A 21,079-nucleotide genomic window follows, 5' to 3' on the forward strand; every position below is an offset into this window, starting at 1 on the left:
TTGAATGATGGAAAGACCCATGTCATTTTTGTCCTGTAATCCAAAGCTGTAACGTTAAAGATGTAGATAAGCCAATAGCTGTTTGCTCTTGATGCAGATACAGACCTAAAATTCATATATCGGTGTACTTAAGCGTGTATTAGCTTTATTTCATACCGCGTGGGTCAAGTTTGAACAGCTGTTTCTCCAAATGTTGATAGAAGTAGATGATAAGCTAGTGTGAACTCTTAAATCAAGTGAAGATATAAAAGCAATTATTCTGGGATGCTCAAAACAAGAGAGAGCTAATTATTCAGCATTGAATAATTACAAGGTAGTGTGAATACACTTAGAACAAAAGGGTGTTGATTCTTTCTTGTATTAAAGAAATTCCTCTGAAAGCAGGGAGCTCAAGAAGCACCAAATCCATCACCTCATCCACCCCCATGATGGAAAGGGGGATCTCCAGAAATGAGGCATGAGTGGTGAGGAACCTCAAGAGTCCTTCCTGGATTTTTGATGTTCAGAGTGAAGTCCTTGGAAATGGCCATTAAAGGAGCTGAATTTCTCTGTAGTTATTCATATTACTAAGAACTTGTATATCATTTGGAAAAAAACTTAAGCAAGAAAGATGACTAGACTGCACTGTAATGAAGATCTAGGGTGGTGTTTTTTTTTTTTGAGGGAGAAAAATTACCTACTCATACACCAAGGAAAGATTTAACATTACTAGCAGAACGACGATATCTTTCTTATTGCTGAAGGCACGTACAGCTGTGGTCAAAAATGGATGCTAGAACACACAGTGTGAGCAAAGTATTCTATCAGTCACTGGACTTCACCTGAAATAGTGTGTTGTACAGCTCAATGTCTGAAAAAGAATTCTCCTAAAGTAGAGAGATTTGAAGAAGGGCAATAAAATGAGTAGGAGAAAGATATTTTTTTTTTTCTCCTATGAAGCCACTGGGAGGACCAAGAATTTAGTTCCTTAGGAAAGAAAAGATAAACAGAGTCTTTATAAAACCGAGTACTGCGAAGCAAGTAGGAAAGTAGAGAACTCTTGTTCTGTCTTGTAGTACAAGAATAGAGGGACAAGTTAATGAAGCTGAATTGTTATACTCCATGCTCAGAATTTGAGCTGATTCAGAGATGAGGGTGGAACTTGAAGGGGCAGACTGTCCTCACGTCTGCATCTCTTAACAGCCTTTTTGCTTTCTGCAGAAATGTCTGGTATTGGCTGGTGTCAGAGGGCATTAAAAAGGATGGACTTCTGCTCTGATCCCATCTGAGTTAAAGTGCCTGCATCTAAGCTATTGAGAGGATAGAAAATGGCTTCCATGCATTAAACAAGGCATTTGAATATGATAAGCCTCTTCCAGGGGAATGATCTTTTCCTGAGAGAATTATATTATAAAGCAGTAAGGGATGTTACCAAAAAGTGTGTCGATTTCTTAGTAGCTGTCCTTCAATGTTGAAGGTTTGTCATATGAGGGACTGAAGTATCTTCTGATCCTGTTACTTGCTGACAAGATATTCTAAAATAATTTTAAGTGAGCTTTGATATTAACTTACTCAAGTGACATTATGTCAGATATTACTGTTAAACTCCAAGTAATTTACTGTCAGAAAGCTGTTAAGCAGCTATCTTCTAGTCAGTAATATTTTTCAGTGTATGAGCATCTAAGCCTTTTCTCTCTGGTATTTATACACTGTCTCTTGGTTTGGAGCCTGGGTGCCGAAGTCCAAAGTCCTTCAAAGGACCTTCAGTATTTGTAAAGCTTATAGATGAAAGGGAAATAAGCGAGAAGTGCCAAAATTTGCCCTGCGTGTCGCTTTCTTTTGTGAAAATGAGAGATTTGGTTGTACAGGAGAGCTATCTCTACTTTTGCTCTTTGATAATAACCATTCAGACTTCAAAAGGGCTTTTCTTGGCCTAAATCATGGGGTAGCAGGAGCTGAAAATGACCTAGAACTCTTAATAGAAACGTTCTCCCGAGAGCCTGAAAGTACATATAAATGTGTGTATACACATGAACAGATACACATGCGTGTATATATACACATGCAAAAATAGTAGGCCAGATTATAGGAAGAAGGGCAGTCTAGCTACCTCAACTAAAATGCTAATTAAAGCTAATGGTGTCTCAGATGCAGCAGAAATACTGTCTTTTCCAACTCTTCACTAAGTAAGGTCTGATGAGGCTATGTGTTATTGTCATCCGCTCCTCTTTGCCGCTCCACCCCCATACTTCGTATTTTGGTAACCTTTTCATAACAAAGAAAGTTAGCTGCTGTTTGGGCAGTCAGTACGTATTGTTTGCCGAAGCAAGCTGTACTTGGAGCAAGGTTAGAAGGCTATAGGCAATAGGAGGGACAAGGCAAAGGGGAGAGATTAGCTTTATTTTGAGACATAGAGGGTCCCTGTGAGAAATGGTGAAGATATGTTATGCAGATAGGTTGTGGCTTCACTGAACTAACGGGTGGCTTCTGAACAAAAACTGATGTGATACACTTTTTCTTTTTTTTTTTTTTGATATTTTTTTCAATGGCAAAGCAAATGATGATAACTAGGTGTTCAAGGTTCAAGACAGTTTTTCTTTTTTCTTGGAGAGGAAGGTGAGTTTTTGATAACGTGTTGCTTTCGTCCTGTAATCATGCGCAGAACAAATGGTCACTTACGTGACAAGTGTCCCTCTGTAGCCTAATGTGGATCATAGATGGATGGGTGTGGGGAGAAATTTTTGCAGTGGGATGAGTTATGACGTATTATTGATCTCTCAGCAATCAGAAGGCTTCATTTCTTTCCGCTAGGAAAGTGGATTTCAACCTATGGTCCACAAGGCTGCTGGGGGTCTGTGACCTGTTCCTAAAGACTCAACAGAAGGTAAGCGAGAAAAGTAAACCTCTTGCTGGTAGGATTCAATTCCATAGGAGCTTGCACCTTCACTGGAAATTTTAGGGGGCTACAGGATTGAAAAAATATTTGAAAAACACTGATGAATCATGAGAAAGCCAGTTACACCTGCCAAACAAATGTTTCTGCAGTTGAAGTAGATACGGATTGCTGCAGTATTTTTTCCCTGCTCTACTGTAAGGACAGTCATTTTTTCTTCCAACCTGTTCGTTGTCATATAATGGGAATCTTTCCCTCCCTCCCCTTTGATCTTTACCTGATCAGAGTACAGAAGTACAAGGCTCTGGTAACCTGAACACAACAGTGTCATCTTTTTTTTTTATGTAACCTCGATACTGAAGGGCTTGCTTAGGTGCTCAACAGTGTCAGAAGCTTATGTTGACACTTACCCCCAAGAATAACCTGCCATGAGTTCAACAATGGAACCAGAGTACTTTCTAGTCCTAACTATATAGTTATGTTTATATTAAAAGAGAAAGAAAGTAGTAGGCAGCTTCTGGGGGGGGTTGGGTAAGACATGTCTCTAGCAAGTTGGCAGAGTGATTTAGTAGGGCCTTTTCTGCAACTTACGGAGTGGTCACACAGCAGAAGTATGCATTTAAAAATAGTGCCACAGACACTGCACACAAAGATTGTGTAACGGGATTTTTCTATTATAGTTATTGTGGTCTGAGTTATATTTATTTCAAAAGACATAATCTGACTTAGGTCACAGCCCTGGAATGCAAAACTGATACTTGAAAAGTAGTGGACAATTATTCAACAACTAACTGCACATAAAAGACTTCACAGAAAATAGTTTCTATAATTTTAAAATTAAAACTAATAAGAAAATAAATCTAAGGCTAACACAGGTCATGAGTTTGTTCACTTTTAGGTAAAGCAGTAATAAATTTCGGACAATATACAATTACGGATATCTAGAAAGATCTTTCTAGATGGATATCTAGAAAGATCCTAATAGAAGCAGGCGTCCTCCTGTTTTTGTTCCTGTAATCTGAGGTATTGTATTACAAGGTGTACACTACTAATGCTGGCCACACTTGCAATGAACGAGCAAGGTGCCAGTTCACAGAATCTGAAGCCCCTGTGGACAACTGTTGGTAACCTCCACCGCTGTTGGTTAGGCCTGCCATGTGCCGAGCTCAAGGTACCAGCCCACTCAGGACCCTGGGGCATGAGGCAGCAGAGGGAGGCTCTGAGCACTCTGCCTCTCTCACTGCTCAGCCTCCTGAGGGGTAGTGCCTGTCTCTGGCCGTTTGAAATGTTAAGTGTTGCTGCCCGTGCCGGGGTGATGGTCAGCACCCAGAAGCTGGTGCCGAAAGGCAGGATCCCTGAGATGGGGATGGAGTGGTGGGAGGGTGCACGTCCTGCAGCTGAGAAAGATAAGGGACACAGCAGGTTGGACTTCATCCCAGACATGCTTTCAGTGCTGAAAAGAAAGTTGTGAAGAGTTCCCACAAGGTAACAGCTGTGGCTGTGTCGAATCCCAGCAGTATGTGCCAAAAAAACAGTGCATAGCTGTGCTGCACAGGACATTGTGTCTTACCACAATCCAGATCACTGTCTTATAGCTGTGTCTTGATGGAGCTGTTCCCTGAAACAGGGGTGGCAGCCAAGTGGTAGATGTACCTGTAAGCTCTCTCTTCCCAGTGCTCTGCAAGCACAAACCTTTAGAAAGGCCATGATGTGGGAAAACGGTTGTTGCATCAGTGATGTCTGTGTTTAAAGCACATTGCTGTAGGTATGTAGCAGCTGTCGCATAGATAGGCTTTATGCTTTTATACTTGGTGCTATTAGTTTGTCTTGATATTATTGAATGTAGTGGAAGTGAATTCCTCCCTGGTTCTACCTTTTTTCTTGCAGGGTGTGTGTGTATAGCTGTAGTAGCTATAGTAAGGCACGTGCTAAGAAAGCGCACCAAGGAGTGCTATGTCCTAGTAACCAGCTACAAGACTAGGATTTCTGTACTTTTTCATTTCGGTACCTAAGCTTTTCCAAATATTCTTTTGAGCTGAAATAGTCTGTTCCTGATCTCCACTCACAAATTATCCTTTAATAATAAAAAAGCAAACAAAGCAAAAGCCAGCCTTTGAGCTATTAAAAGAGATTTTTTTCCCCCTTGTAGTCTAACCAAATGATCCCTTTGCTCAACACAAACATCCGTGACAAGGAGTGTGAAGCTGAGCTGGGGCCCCTCCTTGCTATGTCTGCTCAGAAGGAGAAACACCCGTTAATTTGAAAATGAAGATTATAAAAAGCTGGGAATGTGCTTGTGGTAGACTAATTTATTTGCTCCTCCGTACATGCTCAAAGAGCAAGGGACGGATGTCTCAAGGCGCGCTCACAGCCCTCCAAGTTGTACCCCCAGGCAGCGGGGTGCCATTTCCGCAGGGGGAAGGCAAAGGGGGCTGCGATGCCGCTGCTCTTCCCCAGCTGCGGCCCTCCCTGCTGAGGGGCCGTTGGAGGCCTCGGGGTGGTTCCCCCCGGGCAGGGCCCTTCCAGGCTCCCTCCCCTCACAAAGCGGGGCGTGGGGCAGCACCGGGCAGCGGCGATGGCAGCGCTGCTGGGGCTGCTGGTGTTGCTGGGCCTGGCGGGGTGCCCTGCCGCCTCGGGGGACCTGCCCGGGGAGCTGCACGTCGCCGCCACGTGGGTGACGGTGCCGCGGCAGTTGAGCCCCCGGGCTGACACCAACCCCCTGGCCGTCTCCTACTGGCTGGAGGTGGGGGGGCGGCCGCGGGTGCTGCGCCTGCGGCCCAGGCGGGGCCTGGTCTCCCACCCCTTCACCTTGGTCACCTACGGCAAGGATGGGGCCCGCTGGGAGGAGCACCCCTTCGTGCAGGACAACTGCTTCTACCAGGGCGAGGTGCAGGGGAGCCCCGGCTCCCTGGTGGCCCTCAGCACCTGCGGCAGGGGCCTCCATGGCCTGCTCTGGGTGGAGGATGGCACGTACGAGATTGAGCCCATCCCCGACGATCCGGCCTTCCGGCACATCCTCTACCACATGGAGGAGGCCAACAGCCCTGTGGGCCCCACCTGTGGGCTGACCCCAGAGGAGCTGCAGCACCAAAAGGCTTTGCTGCCCTGGTTCAAGGTCCCCCGGGCGGAGGAGGAGGAGGAGATGCTGAAGGACTGGTGGACACACATCAGGTATGTGAAGATGGTGGTGGTCGTGGACAATGTGCGGTTTGTGAAGTCGGGCAGGAACGAATCTGAAGTTTTGAGGCAGGTCATAGAAATCATCAACATTGGGGACTCTCTGTATGAACAGCTTTCTGTTCGGCTGTTTCTTGTGGGATTGGAGATCTGGACCAAAAGCAACCTTATAAACATTACTAACTCTGTCAACAAGGCACTTGACGACTTTAACAAATGGCGGAAGTCAGACCTGTCTCCACGGATGCGCCATGATACCGCTCACTTATTTGCATTTCAGAGCTTTGGAAGGAGCCTGGGATTGGCGTTTCTAGGGTCCATGTGTGATAACCAGTGGTCATCAGCAGTTGCTTCCTTCACTAATAGGAAGTTGTCCTCATTTATTACCACATTTGTCCATGAGCTGGGCCATACTCTTGGGATGCGCCATGATGAACAGGGCTGTAAATGCAGACGAAAGAAATGCATTATGTATGAAAGCGATGTTGACACCGATGCGTTCAGTGACTGCAGTTACAAAGACTACTTTGACCTGCTTGGGCGTGGCGCCGGCTGCATTCGTCAACCACCAGCACCCGGCACTTTCTACACCATGAAGCGTGAATACTGTGGGAATAGGATAGTAGAAAGCGGAGAGCAATGTGACTGTGGTTCAGAATCAAACTGCAGAAAGGATCCTTGTTGTTACTCGAACTGTACGCTTACTGCAGGCTCAGTCTGTGCTTCTGGAAAATGCTGCAAGAACTGTCAGGTCTCTCCAGCAGGAATGCTCTGCAGAGCAAGTACTGGCGACTGTGACCTGCCAGAGTATTGCAATGGGACTTCCCCTCAGTGCCCGCCAGATGTGTACATACAAGATGGAACCCCTTGCGAAGATGGTGCTTATTGCTATCGAGGAAAATGTTCTTCCCACAGTAAACAGTGCCAGCGTCTCTTTGGCAAACAAGCCAGGGCTGCTCCTTTAGATTGCTTCAAAGCAGTGAATACTCGAGGTGACCGGTTTGGGAATTGTGGTATTCGTAAAAATATCCATTTTACAAAATGCAGTATTGAGAATGTCTTATGTGGTAGGATCCAGTGTGAAAACATAGACAAACTGCCTTTCTTGCAGAACCACGTAACGCTAGTCCAAACCCCTGTTGGAGATAAAAAGTGTTGGGGTCTCGACTATCACATAGGGATGCCAATAGCTGACGTGGGGGCTGTGGAAGATGGCACGCCATGTGGTAGGGATCTGCTTTGTATCAACAGGACATGTACCAGCATATCTTTGCTGAACTACGACTGTAACGTGACAAACTGTCATGACAGAGGAGTGTGTAACAATCGTAAGAACTGTCACTGCAGGTATGGCTGGGCTCCTCCGTATTGTGAACAGGAAGGATTTGGAGGTAGCGTTGACAGTGGACCCCCTCCATCCAGGGAGATTTTTCAGGGAGCAAAAATAAAAGTAACACTACTGAGTCTTCTTGTTCTGGGTATCCTTGGAGTAACACTTACCATATGTTATAAATGGGAAATAGTGGGATGGCTTAGGAGGAAAAAGGCCCAATTCCACAGAAGAAGATAGCAGTTGTTTCAAATACTGGAAGTGGCGGCAGTTCCTACAGGAGAATGCCTGCTGGTGAGTCAAAATCCACCACAAAGCACTTGCCGAAGACCAACAAGCAGTAGTTTTGGATGCTCCTGGGGAAACCTCCCTTGAGCAGGGCCAGCTGATAACTCATCAAAATAATTCAACACATTCTGAATAGTTCTAATCTCATGTGATATCATTAAATGCAGAGGAAATGTTATCTTTGTTTATTTTAAGTTAATAAATGCAGGCAGTAAGGCATGCTGTTCTTTTTTTTCTTTGCACCTTGAGCTCTTAAACAGAAGTAGTTAGGTAAACTGTAGGTATAGCTTTTATGCTTCATATCAACAGTTTACAAACGTAAACTTCTTAAAACAGGTGTAAATGATTTGCTCCAACTTACTTCTTCATCTAATATTTTCTCCAGTTCAGGGAGAAAGAGGTTTGTGAACATCTTGCTTCTGTCATTCATTAATAACCAAAGAGAAAAAATTGCTCTTGCAGTCTCCATGTAATTCTCATCTGTGACATGCAAGCAGGCAAGAGACAGGTATTGCAGGGAGATTGCAGGTGTCTGTGGCATAAGCCCTTCCAGCTGTTTCCAGGGAGTAGCCTGTCAGGAGGGAGGTAGATCACAGGGAACAGGGTCTTCATCTTGTGAGACGGCAGACAGGTATTACCCAGATCACGACAGTATGTTACATTTCTGAACCATCAGATATATGTCAAGAGTGTAGTGACACCAGACTTGACATTTCACAAGAACAAACCATCTTTCTTTTCTGGATACTTTCCAATGCCTTGACTGCTGGGTTCGTCTGAGAAGTGCTGTGTGTTTTATTGTTGCTAAGAGGAGCTGTCTGTGAGGCTGCACACGTTAACTGGATTTCTAAAATACTTGGAACTACTCTGCAAGTCTCCCCCAAGCAGAATTCCTGCAGTATTTGATAGATGTTTTATCTAACTATCTTGGGAGGGGGCAGGGGGGGAAGTTCTCTGGGTTTACTATGTGATTGCTTTGTAGGCTATTACTGAATGCGTCTTGCAGCTCTACAGAATGCCATGCATAAGCATCGTATTTTTCATTTTTTAACAGGAGGTAAAATGTGTCTAACTTACGGAAAAAGCAGGAGGGACGTGAAAATACCATTCAATACATTTTATTTTTATTATTTATATTACAGCAGTGACTAGATCAGCATAAAGAGGAGTCTGTAGTCCAGACTTACAGTGAAAACTTTATTTTAAAAGACTGGTGTTTCTGGATTAAGGGCTATAATGCACTTGTCTGCTACCAAAAGACTTACTTGTATTTGGAAAGCAAAGGTGGCATTTTTAGCAAACATTCTATAAAGGCCGGATAAGTACCTCAACACTTGAAACATTTGGGAAGATGCTGGTGACTCTAAAATGATGACGGTGAAGTCTTGCTGCCTCCCAAGTATGTCATTTCTGTTTTCAGAATACAAATTTTCTTGTACTTTTTTTTTAATTATTGTGTTCTGCATCCAAGAAGGGCAGGTTACGTTATGATTGGATGTGAAACACAAAGGATATGATTCACAGTTCTTTAAGGATCCATTTGCTTTAGACAAAAAGCCTTGAACTGTTACCTGTATTTGTCTGGGGAGATGAGGTAACACATTGTTCAGCAGCCTACACTTGGTATCTTGATAGAATGTGGATGGTTTTGATTAGATGAAGATTTTGCTTTTTCAATACATAAGCACCAGCGCCAGAAGTCCTAGGCTGCCACCTTGATGGCCTGCTGTGTTGATTAATAGCGTACCGTAAATTGCCGAGTATAGATCTGTGCTGAGACCAGAGAAATGTTTAGAGTCAGAGAGTTCTTATTTACTGACCTGCATACTGCACAGACAGAGGTGTAAATGAAACACAGTTTAGGCTAGAAAGCTTACTTGCCAATGCGGTTTTGGAAGAGACAAAGCAATAAAATGCTATAGTTTCCATTTTTCTCTATGCTTAAAGATTGATCTAAAAACCCATGACTGTTAATTGGGAGGAGGCTTTCAGCAAGCTTTGGACAGGAGTATTTCTGTACACTATTCTTCCATTTCTGCTTAGGCCTCATGAGCAAGACGAAAGTGCATCCTCACAAACCTAGTCTATATTTTATAAAATGTGTGAGCTCCCTCGCTAAGGTTTTCTCCTTGAAAATATTGTTTCTGATTTCACCATAGCAACGAATAACTTGATACTTCTGGTGGTTTGTTAGATGCGTCCCACTACTCTGTTGCAGTGTGAAGGTGCAAGTCTAAGTTCAGTCCTAATCATTCTGGCTTCCCCCCCTGTTTTTTTCTCCTGATTTTAATTGCCTTTTTAAATGTTTTAAATGGATGCGAAAACTTGGCTAATGTAGAAGTCACTTCATCATGGAAGAGGCAGCCTGCAAATGCTGTTGTGCCATCTCCCAAGAGATGCTGGTCAGTCTAGTATGTGAAACGGTGCTGGGGGGAAGTGTCTGACTGTGAAGACCCATGAAATGGTTTCTGCCAGAGCACCAAGGTATGAAGTCTTAGGTAGCTGTTAACATGTGGTGGGTGAAGCCTGGAGCTGCTTCGGAGTAAGTAACAACAATTTGCCTGTGTTTCTTGTTTGAAATCTCTTCCTGGCTAAACAAGACTTAAAAAAAAAAAAAAACCAAACCCGTCTTAATATTGCATTTATCTCAGATCAAGATGAAATTGGTTTTGTTCTAAGCCAAGACTGTCATCTCTCAGATACATACTGTTCCTTAGAAGCAGTTTAAATGTATCTTCACAGAGTGTGCCAAGTATGGTATTACTAGAACCTGAGTTCGGAGAAAAAATAGTTGATGGCCATTGTACAAGTTTTGCTTTCCAGTGTTCTTAACCATTGGCAAAAAATAAGTATAGATATCCAGGACAATATAAGTGTGGAAACTGGACTGAAACAGGTGTGAAACTGCATGCTGGCCTTAAATGGTTTAAGTAGTCCTCCTATGATAGACAAGCCGTGGTTTTGCTCATCTTTCCAAGTGTAATGAGGGCTTGAATGCTTGTCTCCCACCTCTGAGGCAGGTGTTCTAACACTCAGCTGAGCGCTAAGCATTAATGTTGTAGCATTAAGGCACGTGGCACACTTCCTCTAACCCCAGAGATCCAGCACCCAGGCTGGCTCTCCGTATTAAATTCAGGTATCCAAGAGTGTAGATAATCTTGGAATGAATACAGTCAAAAATATGTCATCCATACTGCAATACAGAACAAACAAATCAGTAGTCTCAAGTTCAACACGGAAGACCAGAGCACCTGGTCCTCCTTTTCTTCGGAAAAGTTCCTGCAGTGTGTAGATGTGGGTGTCCCAATAGTGCCAAGCAGTTAGGTCATTACATTGCACCTGGCCCTGTTCATTGTTCCCTGTGGCCATTATCCGTTGTTGCCACACTTGTGGCATGTGCTGAAATAGATAAGGATAAAGTTTAATAAGGAAATAAACAGGGATAAATTTTGCCTTGCTGTCTCTTTCCCAATCATCTGTTGGTTCAAGAACTCCCTGAGGTACAGGAGTCCCAAGTTCAAGTGGCTCCTCTGTTAGACGGAAAGCTGGACTACTTTGCCTTTTCTTGCTAGGTCATTATCTGTTCAGTCGAGTTTTGAGGAAATTGAACATCTTCTGCAGGACACAGTTAAGTATTCACTGTTCCCAGCAGTGTTGGTCAGCACAGCGGTTCCATGTGCTATTTACGGTTTGGAATTATGTGGTAACAGAGTTACTACACACCAATTCTACCTCTGTATTGCACCGCCGGATGACTTGGAGCGGGCACGGATGCCCTCTGTGCTACCTAGCTGCACGGGGCTTTTGCTGCTGTGCATCGCTGTCTGATGTTGTGTGGCCCGTCGGCTCCAGTTAAAAGGGCTGGGAGCAGGTCACACATCTCTCCATTTATCCGCTACATCCTTAACCTTAAGGAGAAACTCACCTCCACTGCGCGGAGCAAAGGGAGGCTGGGCAACCGCGCTGTGCAGGGGCAGGGGGCTGCGGGCAGGACGCTGTGGAGCCCTGGCAGGCAGGGAGGGTTCCCTGGGGCCCGGTCCTCTTCCACCTCTGTGGTGGGAGCCCATCGCAGGGGCCTTAGGGGGCCGGAGGGAGAAGCCCCGTTCCGCAGGCCGCCGCAGCTCCCGGGCCCTCGGCCCGAAGGACGTACCGCTCCCCAGGCGCCTACTGGCAACCGCTTCTGATGGCGGGGCCGCCGCGGCCCCCCGGCCGGCTGTGAGGGCCGGGGCCCGCGGCAGAGGCCGGTGCTGGGCCCCGGCGCCCCTCCCCGGCGCGGGTGCCATCGGCGAGTCGGCGGCGCTGGCTGGCAGCGGGGCCCCGGCCCCGGGCGGCGCGGCCGGGCGCGGACTACAACTCCCAGCGCTCCGCGGCGCGGCCCTCCGGCGGCGGCCGAGGAAACGAAAGCGGCTGCCCCGGGAGCCGACTTCACCTACGGGCCGCAGCATGAACGGCAGCGTGGCGGGCGGCGGCTTTTCCGAGGAGGTCATCAGCCTCACCCGCAGACCCTCAGGTAAGGCGGGGGCGGGCGCCGTACCCTCGCCGGGCCCTCGGCGCCTCCCGGGCCGAGGCAGCCGGGCCGAGGCCTGCGCAGCCCGCGGCGGGGCGGGGAGGCCGGAGTGGGAGCGCGGGGGTGGTGACCGGGGCCGGCCGGGGGGGCCTCAGCGGGCACTGGGCCGGCGGCGGCCGGGGGGTCCCGGCGGTGATGGACGGTGCCCGCTGCCGGGCACTGGTGCGGCAGCCCGGAGGTTCCCGGCCCCGACGGCCTCTCCTGCCGCGGCTGCCCGTGGAGATCGCCCGTGGCCGATACGGGGAAAGCCCGCGACCTGCGTGAGGGAGAGCTGGCTGGGCCGGGCTTTGTCTGCTGCGAGGACAGCGGCCGGGAGCTCCGGCTGCGGCGGGCCCGGGGTGAAACAGCTCAGATCGGGTTTTCCCAGGAGTGGCCGTCTCCAGCGCAGCTCCTGTTGCTCTCAAGTGAGATGCCGGGTGCTCGGCACTCGGTCCTGTGGGATACCTCAAATTAGGGGGCTTTTTGGAAAACACTGGTCAGGGTGACCCCGTGCTGTCAGAGATACCCGATACTGTCAGCTTCGTGTTAGTTGTTCAGGGTAGCTTTAGAAAGGGCTTCGGGGCGGTGAGCAAGAGGAGCGCTGGCTGGAAGGGAAAGGGAACAGGGCAGCCTGTGGGGCATTTTTTTGGCTTTGCTTTTCCTGTCACAGCAGCACGTGCTCTCGGGGAAGCCTGCAGACACCTGTCCACCTTCGTATTTTTACAGGATTTATGATGCTATTCAAATTACGCTTCCAGAAGTGCAGCAAGTTAGCACAAAACATACGGCTCCGGAGCAAAACCCTGGCTCCAAACAACTGCAGGCTCCGGGGAGGTTTTGGAGCTAGAGCTGTACTTTGGTGCGCAAGCCCTTCTCTTTAATTAAAATGAGCATGAAAGAAAGCGTGGCAGGCCTTCTGTCCGCACAACTGCTGGGTGCGGCTGCTGGCCGGCCTTGGCTCCACGGGCCCCCCAGGGACCCGCAGCACCCGCGTCGTTGGCATACGTGCCATTTTCTTTTCTCAGGGCTGATGGCTGTTCCTGTGCGGGGCGGGGGTCGGTCCTGGCCCCCGTGCCAGTGATCGCAACCCAAAGGGTGAGCCCAGTGGGCAGCCTTCTGCCTCCCCACTCGCTAGAGTGGTCACCGGTCTGAAAGCTGCATAGCCCTGCCTGCACAGCCACGAGCTCAGGCTAATGAAGGCATGCTTGTCAGTGAAAACTATTTGCTGAATGAAGCCGGTTCTGATGGGAAAGCTGTTTCCATACATTTGGGAACCTAAAATTTTGAGGGAGGTGGAAGGGTATGTTGAAGGGCACAGCTGAGAGGTCTTGAATGTGGCCACGGCAATTTAAATCTGATTACCTCGAGCAGCATTTGTCCCGTCATTAAGATGGGCTATGTATGTTTAGAGTTAGGTTTCTAACTATGTCACTTGATTTGAAGGTCCTACAGCCCTTTATGACCTTGATGCATTTACTATGTGAATTATTATTAATTTCTGTGGAAGGAACAAACCGCTGTTATCTGTAAAGCAAGTGTAATCCCGTAATCTCTTTAATCAGAGTTTTGACTGCGATTTTTTAAAATAGGCCTGATGCTAAACATCTCTGGCAAGAGTTTGCTGAGGAGGTGAACGTATTTACAGTGGCAAAACAGTGTGTGTACGTCTCTCTTCTTTTTCAAATTTCCTTCTGAAGTACTAGGCTGAAATTAGGCAGAAAAAATCTGGTTTTATGGAAAACTAGATAACTTAATTGATTCAATTTGCAATATTATTCAATCTCTCTTTTACTAATCCTGCCAATCATGGGATTTTTTCAGTGTCTTTTTGAGGGACTTTTTGTGTTTCAGGGGGGTAAATGAGACATAGGGAGGTCTGCAGCCTCTGGGAGTGTCAGAAGTTTAGCCCAGAGCCTGCTTTTAAAACTCTGCCATTCTACTTCTGGTCCCTGGTAGACAAGGGATTTAATGCCATGTGCTCCCTTCTTCCCCTTGCTCCTTTTCTCCTGGTTGTGCTGTGTCTCTTTCTATGGCTGCGTGAGCTGGAAGGAGGAGAATAGCAGAGAGCTGAAGGAATGACAGGGAAGATATTTTTAGCCAGAGTGGAAATTTAAATGCTGGAAAGGAAAGACACAATGAAAAAGCCTTGTGAATACTTAACTTGGTCTGGCATGAACTGCTGCCTCTTTTTGTCACGAAGATCTGCTCCTATCTCATGTTGCCTCTGCTGATGAAAGCTGTGACTTTTGATTATTTTTCCAATCATGGGTGAAAACTTGCAAAATGTATACTTTTTCATACATATATTTTTGGGGATTTTTATATATGTGAGAGAGAATCAATGTACTCTGAAACTCTGATTTCTTCTTTCTGGCTTTTTAATAAATGTTGATTAATCCTTATACTTTCTGTAGTATTGATTCCCCCTGTTCCCAGGTTCTTGGCTTCATGGCAAATAATTTTTAGGTTTGTGAATTTTTTTTTTTTTTAATTCCCATCAAAGGGTGCATTATTGTGCACAGCTGTCACTTCTTGGAATAGATATTAGTCTAGCTGAAACACCAGTGTTTCTTCAATTTGCTGCCACTTCCATTTTATTCCTTGTTTGTCTGAAGCTGCCAGGAAGGGGAGGGGAAAAAAAAGGTGTGGCAAGATTGCTGTTAATATTTCTTTACTTCCCAGCTGTAGATGCACACTTAAAATAGCATGAGTCATCTTGTACATCCTTTGATCTCCTATGACTGGTTTAAAATGCTGCTTCCCAGCAGACATGAGGTGGTGTTACTTTCATTTGCAACTATCCTTCTCAAAGTTTCTAGTCCCAACTTTGAGAGAAAGTAAGAAAGCAGGAGAAAACAAATAAATCAGCCTGGCTGGACGTGGGGAGAATTTGCCTTCAGCTGGTCTTGACAATAGGTTTTGGATGACTGGTTTATGTCAGAAAAAAAAGTGGTTTTTTTTCTCCATTCACTTTGATTGTATATTTGTTGGGGTTTTTTTTGTTTGTTTGTTTTTTCTTTTTCCTTGACTTTTCTTTCTTTTTTCATTGCAGGCCTCTTCTTAGGGAATCTTTCCCATCCCTTGTCACATATTATTATTATTTACAGAGAAATTTAGTTGCCTGTGCAATGGGGAATGTGCTCTTGTAACGTGTGGTTTTCCAGATTTTGAATTCAATTTGTTCTTCTGGATTTTGATGAAACAAGAAGTCTTAATCTTTGACTGCACTTTAATCCAGCAGCTGGTTTCAGCTAGAGATCTGTAATCGAGGCTTACTTTAAAAAACAATATGAAACATAACAAAAATGAGAAGAGGACATCAGTTCTGTTTAATGTATGTGTATTCCTTTTTGTTTTGCTTTAAATCTGAGAACTTTGTCTTTATTTCCTGTCATGTTTTGAATTTCTGAAACAGAACAAAGTGATTACATACAATTTGGAGTAGCTGCATCTAAGCTAATCTCATTCTTGGAGGTGAAGGATGCCAGTTCCAGCTCCTTAGATGTGGAAGGGGAGCCTTCCGAGCTCTAGGTGCCCTTGAGCTGGTAGCACAGCTCCTCTTGCCTGCTTCCTCATCTGCAGACAGGGTCTAATGCTCCTTGCCATTCCTAACTCTGTTTCCCAGCTCATGAAACACTTGTTAGGCATGATTTCTTGTTGCCCAAAGGTAATGATTTACTATAGCTTCCTGTGAAATGCAGAATGCTTTCCTTTCCTTTCATGCTGTGCTGAAGAGGTGTATTCCTGCTGAGGGCTGAACTGGCATCTCAGAAATGATGGCGTGTCCCTCAGTATTTGCAACACCCACCTGAAAACAGCTCATGGATGCTTTATGGAATGAAGCATCTGGGCCCTCAGGCATTTGGGGTCTCTCCTCTGCTTTCAAGATGAGTTTCATGACGATAACTTTTCTAGACAGTGATGGTGGGAAAAAATAATGCAGATATATATGCCGTGAGTTTCAGTATTGTGGAGAAAACAGGACAATGTGGGAGGGTACAGCCCCCAACAACAGCAATGATGTCTGAAGCTTTGAGCTTTTTCTCATCAGCTTTCTCTTTGGCTTACCTTAGGGCTGGGCTTCAACATTGTTGGTGGGACAGATCAGCAGTACATTTCCAATGACAGCAGCATCTATGTCAGCCGGATCAAAAAGGATGGGGCGGCTTACCTTGATGGCCGATTACAAGAAGGAGATAAAATTTTAGCGGTAAGCCCTTTCTTCTGTCGCCCCATGTGTTCTTGAAGTGCTGTGATCAGCGATGTGATATGAGATGCAGGTTTGCCATCGCAGTGCCCAGAGAGGAAGGTTGTGATGAATGCAGCTAGATGATGCTGAGGAAACTCCATGGAAGGAGCTGTCTTGGGGGTCTGGGGACAGCTTTGAGCACCAGGGAGATGAGTGCCTCTACACATGGGCCCATCTCTTCTGCCTTCTTGACTTGTCTCAGAAGCACTCCTTGGTGCTGCGTTTGTATTTCCTCTGTGACTTGCTCCCTAAGGTGTTAGAATCCATCAGACCTTCTGTTGCCCACAATGGATTGTCATTTACACACATGTAAATAAAGGAATCAGCCTCCCACCTCTAAGTTTCCATTTTTTGACTGGTAGTCAGTGATTACTGATCCTTGCACTCAAGCAGATTTTTAGGCTATAAAACTTCTAGGCCATAAAACTGTTCATTGCAGCTCATCAGGAATAATACAGGCTGCTTCTCCTTTCAGAAGAATGTTTTAAAGTGACTGAGGTTCAGTTCCCCTGGTTCTTCAGATAGTTGGCAGTCATACAAGACAATATACTTTACAAAGTGATGAGTGAAGAAGTAGCTTCTCCTAGTGTGATACATGATCTTTTAATACTCCTTAATTTTATTTTGTACTTGCTTATTATGTTCCACGTGTAATCTTTTTAGCCTCTGTAGAGTGCCTTGCCCTAGTTGGAGCCTATTATTGACCCAGAAAATGATATTAAGTTAAATGGAGAATACTATCCTATCTTATCTTGACAGTTTGAAATTTATGTACTTGTGTTTGGGGAGTCTAAATATCAAGAGAAGGGAAGCACTGGATATGATCTCAGGGAATACAATTAGGGGCAATGGGGATGAAAAAGAAAAACTAGGGTGAATATTATTGGTTAGTGAATGAAGTCAAGCAGGTTATAAAAACTTCTGCCATGAGATATTATTTTAAATTCAGAAAAATCCCAATACTTTTAAGTGGATGCCAGTATGTATGTGAGTCTTGTCTTGTTTTGTTTTGTGACGTCAGTATGCTTTTAAATGTATGTTTACAACACTTTCAGACAGAAGGGTTTCAAAGGTAGACCAGTAGAGGGAACAATGTGGGAAAGAGACTCATAATAATAATTTTGCTGTAGCTGCTCTTTTATTTTCATTAGCTGTCAGAATTATACCTTTGATTTGTTTCCAGTAAAGCAACAGCATAAGAAGCTGCTTTTGACACAACTGTCTTCTTATATTCAGATTTTGCTTCTAGGTAGTTTTTTTCAGTACCTCTGTGTTTTGGCTTGGAGTTTCTCATGTTCTCTCTCAACATATAAAAATACATCTGTAATATGAATGGATGAATATGTATCTTGCTGATTATAGTATCATGCCCCAAATGCAGAATTTTGTGAAAGAGGAGGATTTTTATCTCCTATCCTTCCTATGTTAGCCTGCATCATTAAAAATTTGCTTTTTGCCCTTCAGCAACTGGTTCTTCTTTTCCTTTTTTGCTAGGTCAATGGCAGAGACTTGAAGGATTTGCGGCACAAAGATGCTGTGGAACTGTTCAGGAATGCAGGCTATGACGTGTCTCTGAAAATTCAGCGCCGGGTATGTTTTACCTGTTTCTTAGGGTTATTTCTGGCTCAGTTGAGCCTGGTTTCTATGATTGATAGCTCTCTATTTCATGAGGCAGAAAAATAGCATGTCCAGGTGCTCTGTGTGAATGATGCATATAAAGATTTTGTTTGAACTATGGCCTTCTCTAGTTGACCACGGCTGTGGTCATCCATGCATTACTTGTTGGTAACAGTATCAGCGAAGAGGTGAGTTTGGAGAAGTCCTCAGGTCTTTGTTTTACTGGGGTATGGTGTGTTTTCTCACAGATCTCTTTTCTCAGAGGCAAAGGTGTGTCTGTGAAGACAGAATCTCAAGTTCTCCAGTTTTGTTTCAGAGGCCAAAATCTTACTGGAGACAAAACTCTCTTGTTGTTTCAGAAGTCGTCACTCGCGTTAGCGTTGAGGTGTATGCGCAGCTCACCACAAAGGAACAAATGTGGGCTGCTATAGTTTAAATATACTAGCACCATTTTGGATATAGAAAGAGAGGAATCCTTAATCCACTGTTGTAATTTGAACATCCTTGGCTAGCATTGAAGTTGACAAAGGAAATACTGATCAGCCTGAAGCTGGTGGGGAGAGGTGGGTTGAGGCCCCTTTTCTACTCCCTTAATAAAAGGAGTAAATCTTCTGGACCAGTGTACAGGGCAGGTAAGAAAAACAGAGAGAATTAGTGAAGGCACCAGGAAATGGCGTGGTGGGAAGTGCATCAAGGGATGATGGGGTATCTGCGTGTCACTGCTTCTGCTGTGTGAGACGTACCCTGCTCCAGCTGTTACGGTCCTAATTTACAGAGTGGCAGAGAAACATGAGGGTGCCTGGTAGTGACCGAGTACCCTGCAGTAAAGCTCAGTCCATCCAAAGCCGTTCTAACCCTCCCATGTGTGCAGTGTACAGGTACCTGGGGAAATCATCTTGCACATCCTTACAGAACCACCTGGTCCTGATGCTGAACAGGGGGCTCTCCTGTGATGGGCTCTGACACAAATGTTTTTTTTTCCTTGCAGTTGCAGCCACAGAATGGCCCTGTGGGTCATCAAGGCGATGGAGAATCAGGTGGGCTTCCTCTAGCAGCCATTCTTGTGCCAGGCCTGGCGCTTGCTGCGGCAGCGGTCTGGATCTTGCTGAGGTATCGACAGCGGATGTGAAGAGTTCACGTTTTGGATATCACTGCATATTTTACACAGCTATGATGTAATTTAAAGATAGAGAATCAACGATCTTGTCACAGACTGATGTCAAAAAGGATCATTGCCTATCATAAAGCTGCTGATGATGTTCTTTATATATTGATTTTGTGGCAGAGTGGATGGAAGCAGAGAGGAAAAGAGGAAAGGAGATGACTGTGTTCATGTATAGAGTGGGATAGCTCAGTTTTTGACTAATCTGAGGAGGTTTTTCCATCCCCTTCTATTTTGCACCATGAACTTGCAAACACACTCATCTATTCCGTGTTTTAAGATGTGACTTTTGGTTAAAGGGGGTGGGGGTTGGGGTGGTTTTAAATGAAAAACATTTACTAGAGGCTTTGCCTTGTTCCCACTGAATTTTTCTTGAAACTAATGATCCCTGTCTGAACCATCAATAAAGAGAAGCAATGTAGAGGGTATATTTTTTTTCCATTGAATTTTTGGTGGTTGTTGCTAAATGAATGCCTTAAGAAAAATGTATAAAATCTAACCTGTGGTTTCACAGGTAAAATCATCGGTGTAGCTGCTGATTTAACAGTAATATGCAGTGTTGGTGAGGTATTGTACCAGTTCTGGAAAGAGAGAAGATAGTCTGCTACTAGAAAAAGACTTGCATTGTCAGAATGACTGCTCATTCTTGGGTCAGAGTTGTAAGAGAAAGCTTTCACAAAATGCTAGCATACTGGAGAGAGACAGGCAGACAATTCAATCACAAAGATAAGCAGTGGCAAGAGATGTGGGCATGCTGAAGCTGCAGAGGAGTCTTTGAATTAGTAATGAAGCAATAGTCGCTCCATCCGTCAAGTGGCTTGAAGTCTGCATCTCTCAGGTTAAAAGTCTGTTTCGGGGATTATTTTTTGCATGGGGAATACTTTATCTAAAGTTTTCTGTAGCAGCTAACTTGCTTTCTGCAGTCAGAAAATCTTATGACGATGGAAAGGGGGAAGCCAAGAGCAGGCTGGGATCATCCTGGCTATTGCTTGTTTGTGAAGGCTGATGCGATGTTGAGCAGATAGACTGGCAGGTATAAGCCAGGCTAAGGCTTAGCGAGTAAAACCAAAGGGAGGGACCCTTGCTCTGGAAAGCGTGTTGCTGAATTTACCTGCAGGGTCTCATCTCCTCACTGTGATTTCAATGGTTTTAAATGCCCCAGCTGACACGAGCTCTGCGGGGTAAGAACTGTTTCTCTTCTCTCCAAGAAATTAATGTGTTTTGTTGTTTTTGTAAAAGAAAAGCAAAATGCATGGTCTGGTCTGTATGATGCCAAAAAAAAATCACATATGCAATATATGTATTCAAACAAAGAAAAACTGGTGTCTCGGTGCTTTACTTATCTCTATTCTTTATTATTCTAGCAGGACATTGCCGATGTGTTTGGAATTGTTGTGTGTTTGCTCAGGGCTGTATTCCTGCCGTCTGCTGGAGATAGAAATTGTATGCTGTTATACATGACATTTCTAAATCACCATGGAGTTTCAGAGCACTTAGACCACGTGAAATCTTGCTTTGGCCTACAAACTGCTCTAGTGTAAGGGGAAGACGAAGCAGGAGGAATTTTGCCTAATGTTCTTGGGGGACTTGGGGAACAGATGAGGTTTGGTGAACATGTATTGGTGTTGGATGGCCTGGGCCAATGCATGCAGTGACTTGCCTTGGCCTGCAAACCACTTATGCCTGATAGCATAAGTGCTGCTGTTCAGACCGATCTTTGGAGATGCAGCATGACCCAGCTTGCTTGTCTGTAACCTGCTCTGAATATTAGGCTGTGGTGTCCACGTGGAGTACACATGTGTATTAAGATGGATGATTAGAACTTGATGCTGTGGTAT

General features: G+C 45.1%; 2 protein-coding genes and 1 long non-coding RNA gene across 3 annotated transcripts; 2 read left to right on the forward strand and 1 right to left on the reverse strand.

The window, feature by feature from the left end:
• Window positions 1-271: 271 nt before the first annotated feature.
• On the forward strand, window positions 272-7,967 carry LOC104020424 (disintegrin and metalloproteinase domain-containing protein 20-like). The gene has a single exon (XM_087746448.1). The coding sequence runs from the start codon at window positions 5,448-5,450 to the stop codon at window positions 7,617-7,619; it is 2,172 nt and encodes a 723-aa protein (XP_087602574.1). The 5' UTR covers window positions 272-5,447; the 3' UTR covers window positions 7,620-7,967.
• An 802-nt stretch (window positions 7,968-8,769) lies between these two features.
• Window positions 8,770-11,729, reverse strand: LOC148057146 (uncharacterized). Its single transcript, XR_015701987.1, has 2 exons — window positions 11,593-11,729; window positions 8,770-11,066 (listed from the first exon to the last, which is right to left on the reverse strand). It is a non-coding gene; the product is annotated as an uncharacterized LOC148057146 (long non-coding RNA).
• A 243-nt stretch (window positions 11,730-11,972) lies between these two features.
• SYNJ2BP (synaptojanin 2 binding protein) lies at window positions 11,973-20,554 on the forward strand. The gene is made up of 5 exons (XM_087746453.1): window positions 11,973-12,177; window positions 16,287-16,423; window positions 17,957-18,052; window positions 19,068-19,189; window positions 19,365-20,554. Exons 1-5 carry the CDS (start codon window positions 12,111-12,113, stop codon window positions 19,417-19,419), a joined length of 477 nt encoding a protein of 158 aa, XP_087602579.1. The 5' UTR covers window positions 11,973-12,110; the 3' UTR covers window positions 19,420-20,554.
• Window positions 20,555-21,079: the final 525 nt, after the last annotated feature.

This window comes from Nipponia nippon, unplaced genomic scaffold, assembly GCF_047370975.1.
Source record: "Nipponia nippon isolate SJK-2023a ecotype South Korea unplaced genomic scaffold, ASM4737097v1 scaffold_10, whole genome shotgun sequence".
Classification (NCBI taxonomy): domain Eukaryota; kingdom Metazoa; phylum Chordata; class Aves; order Pelecaniformes; family Threskiornithidae; genus Nipponia; species Nipponia nippon.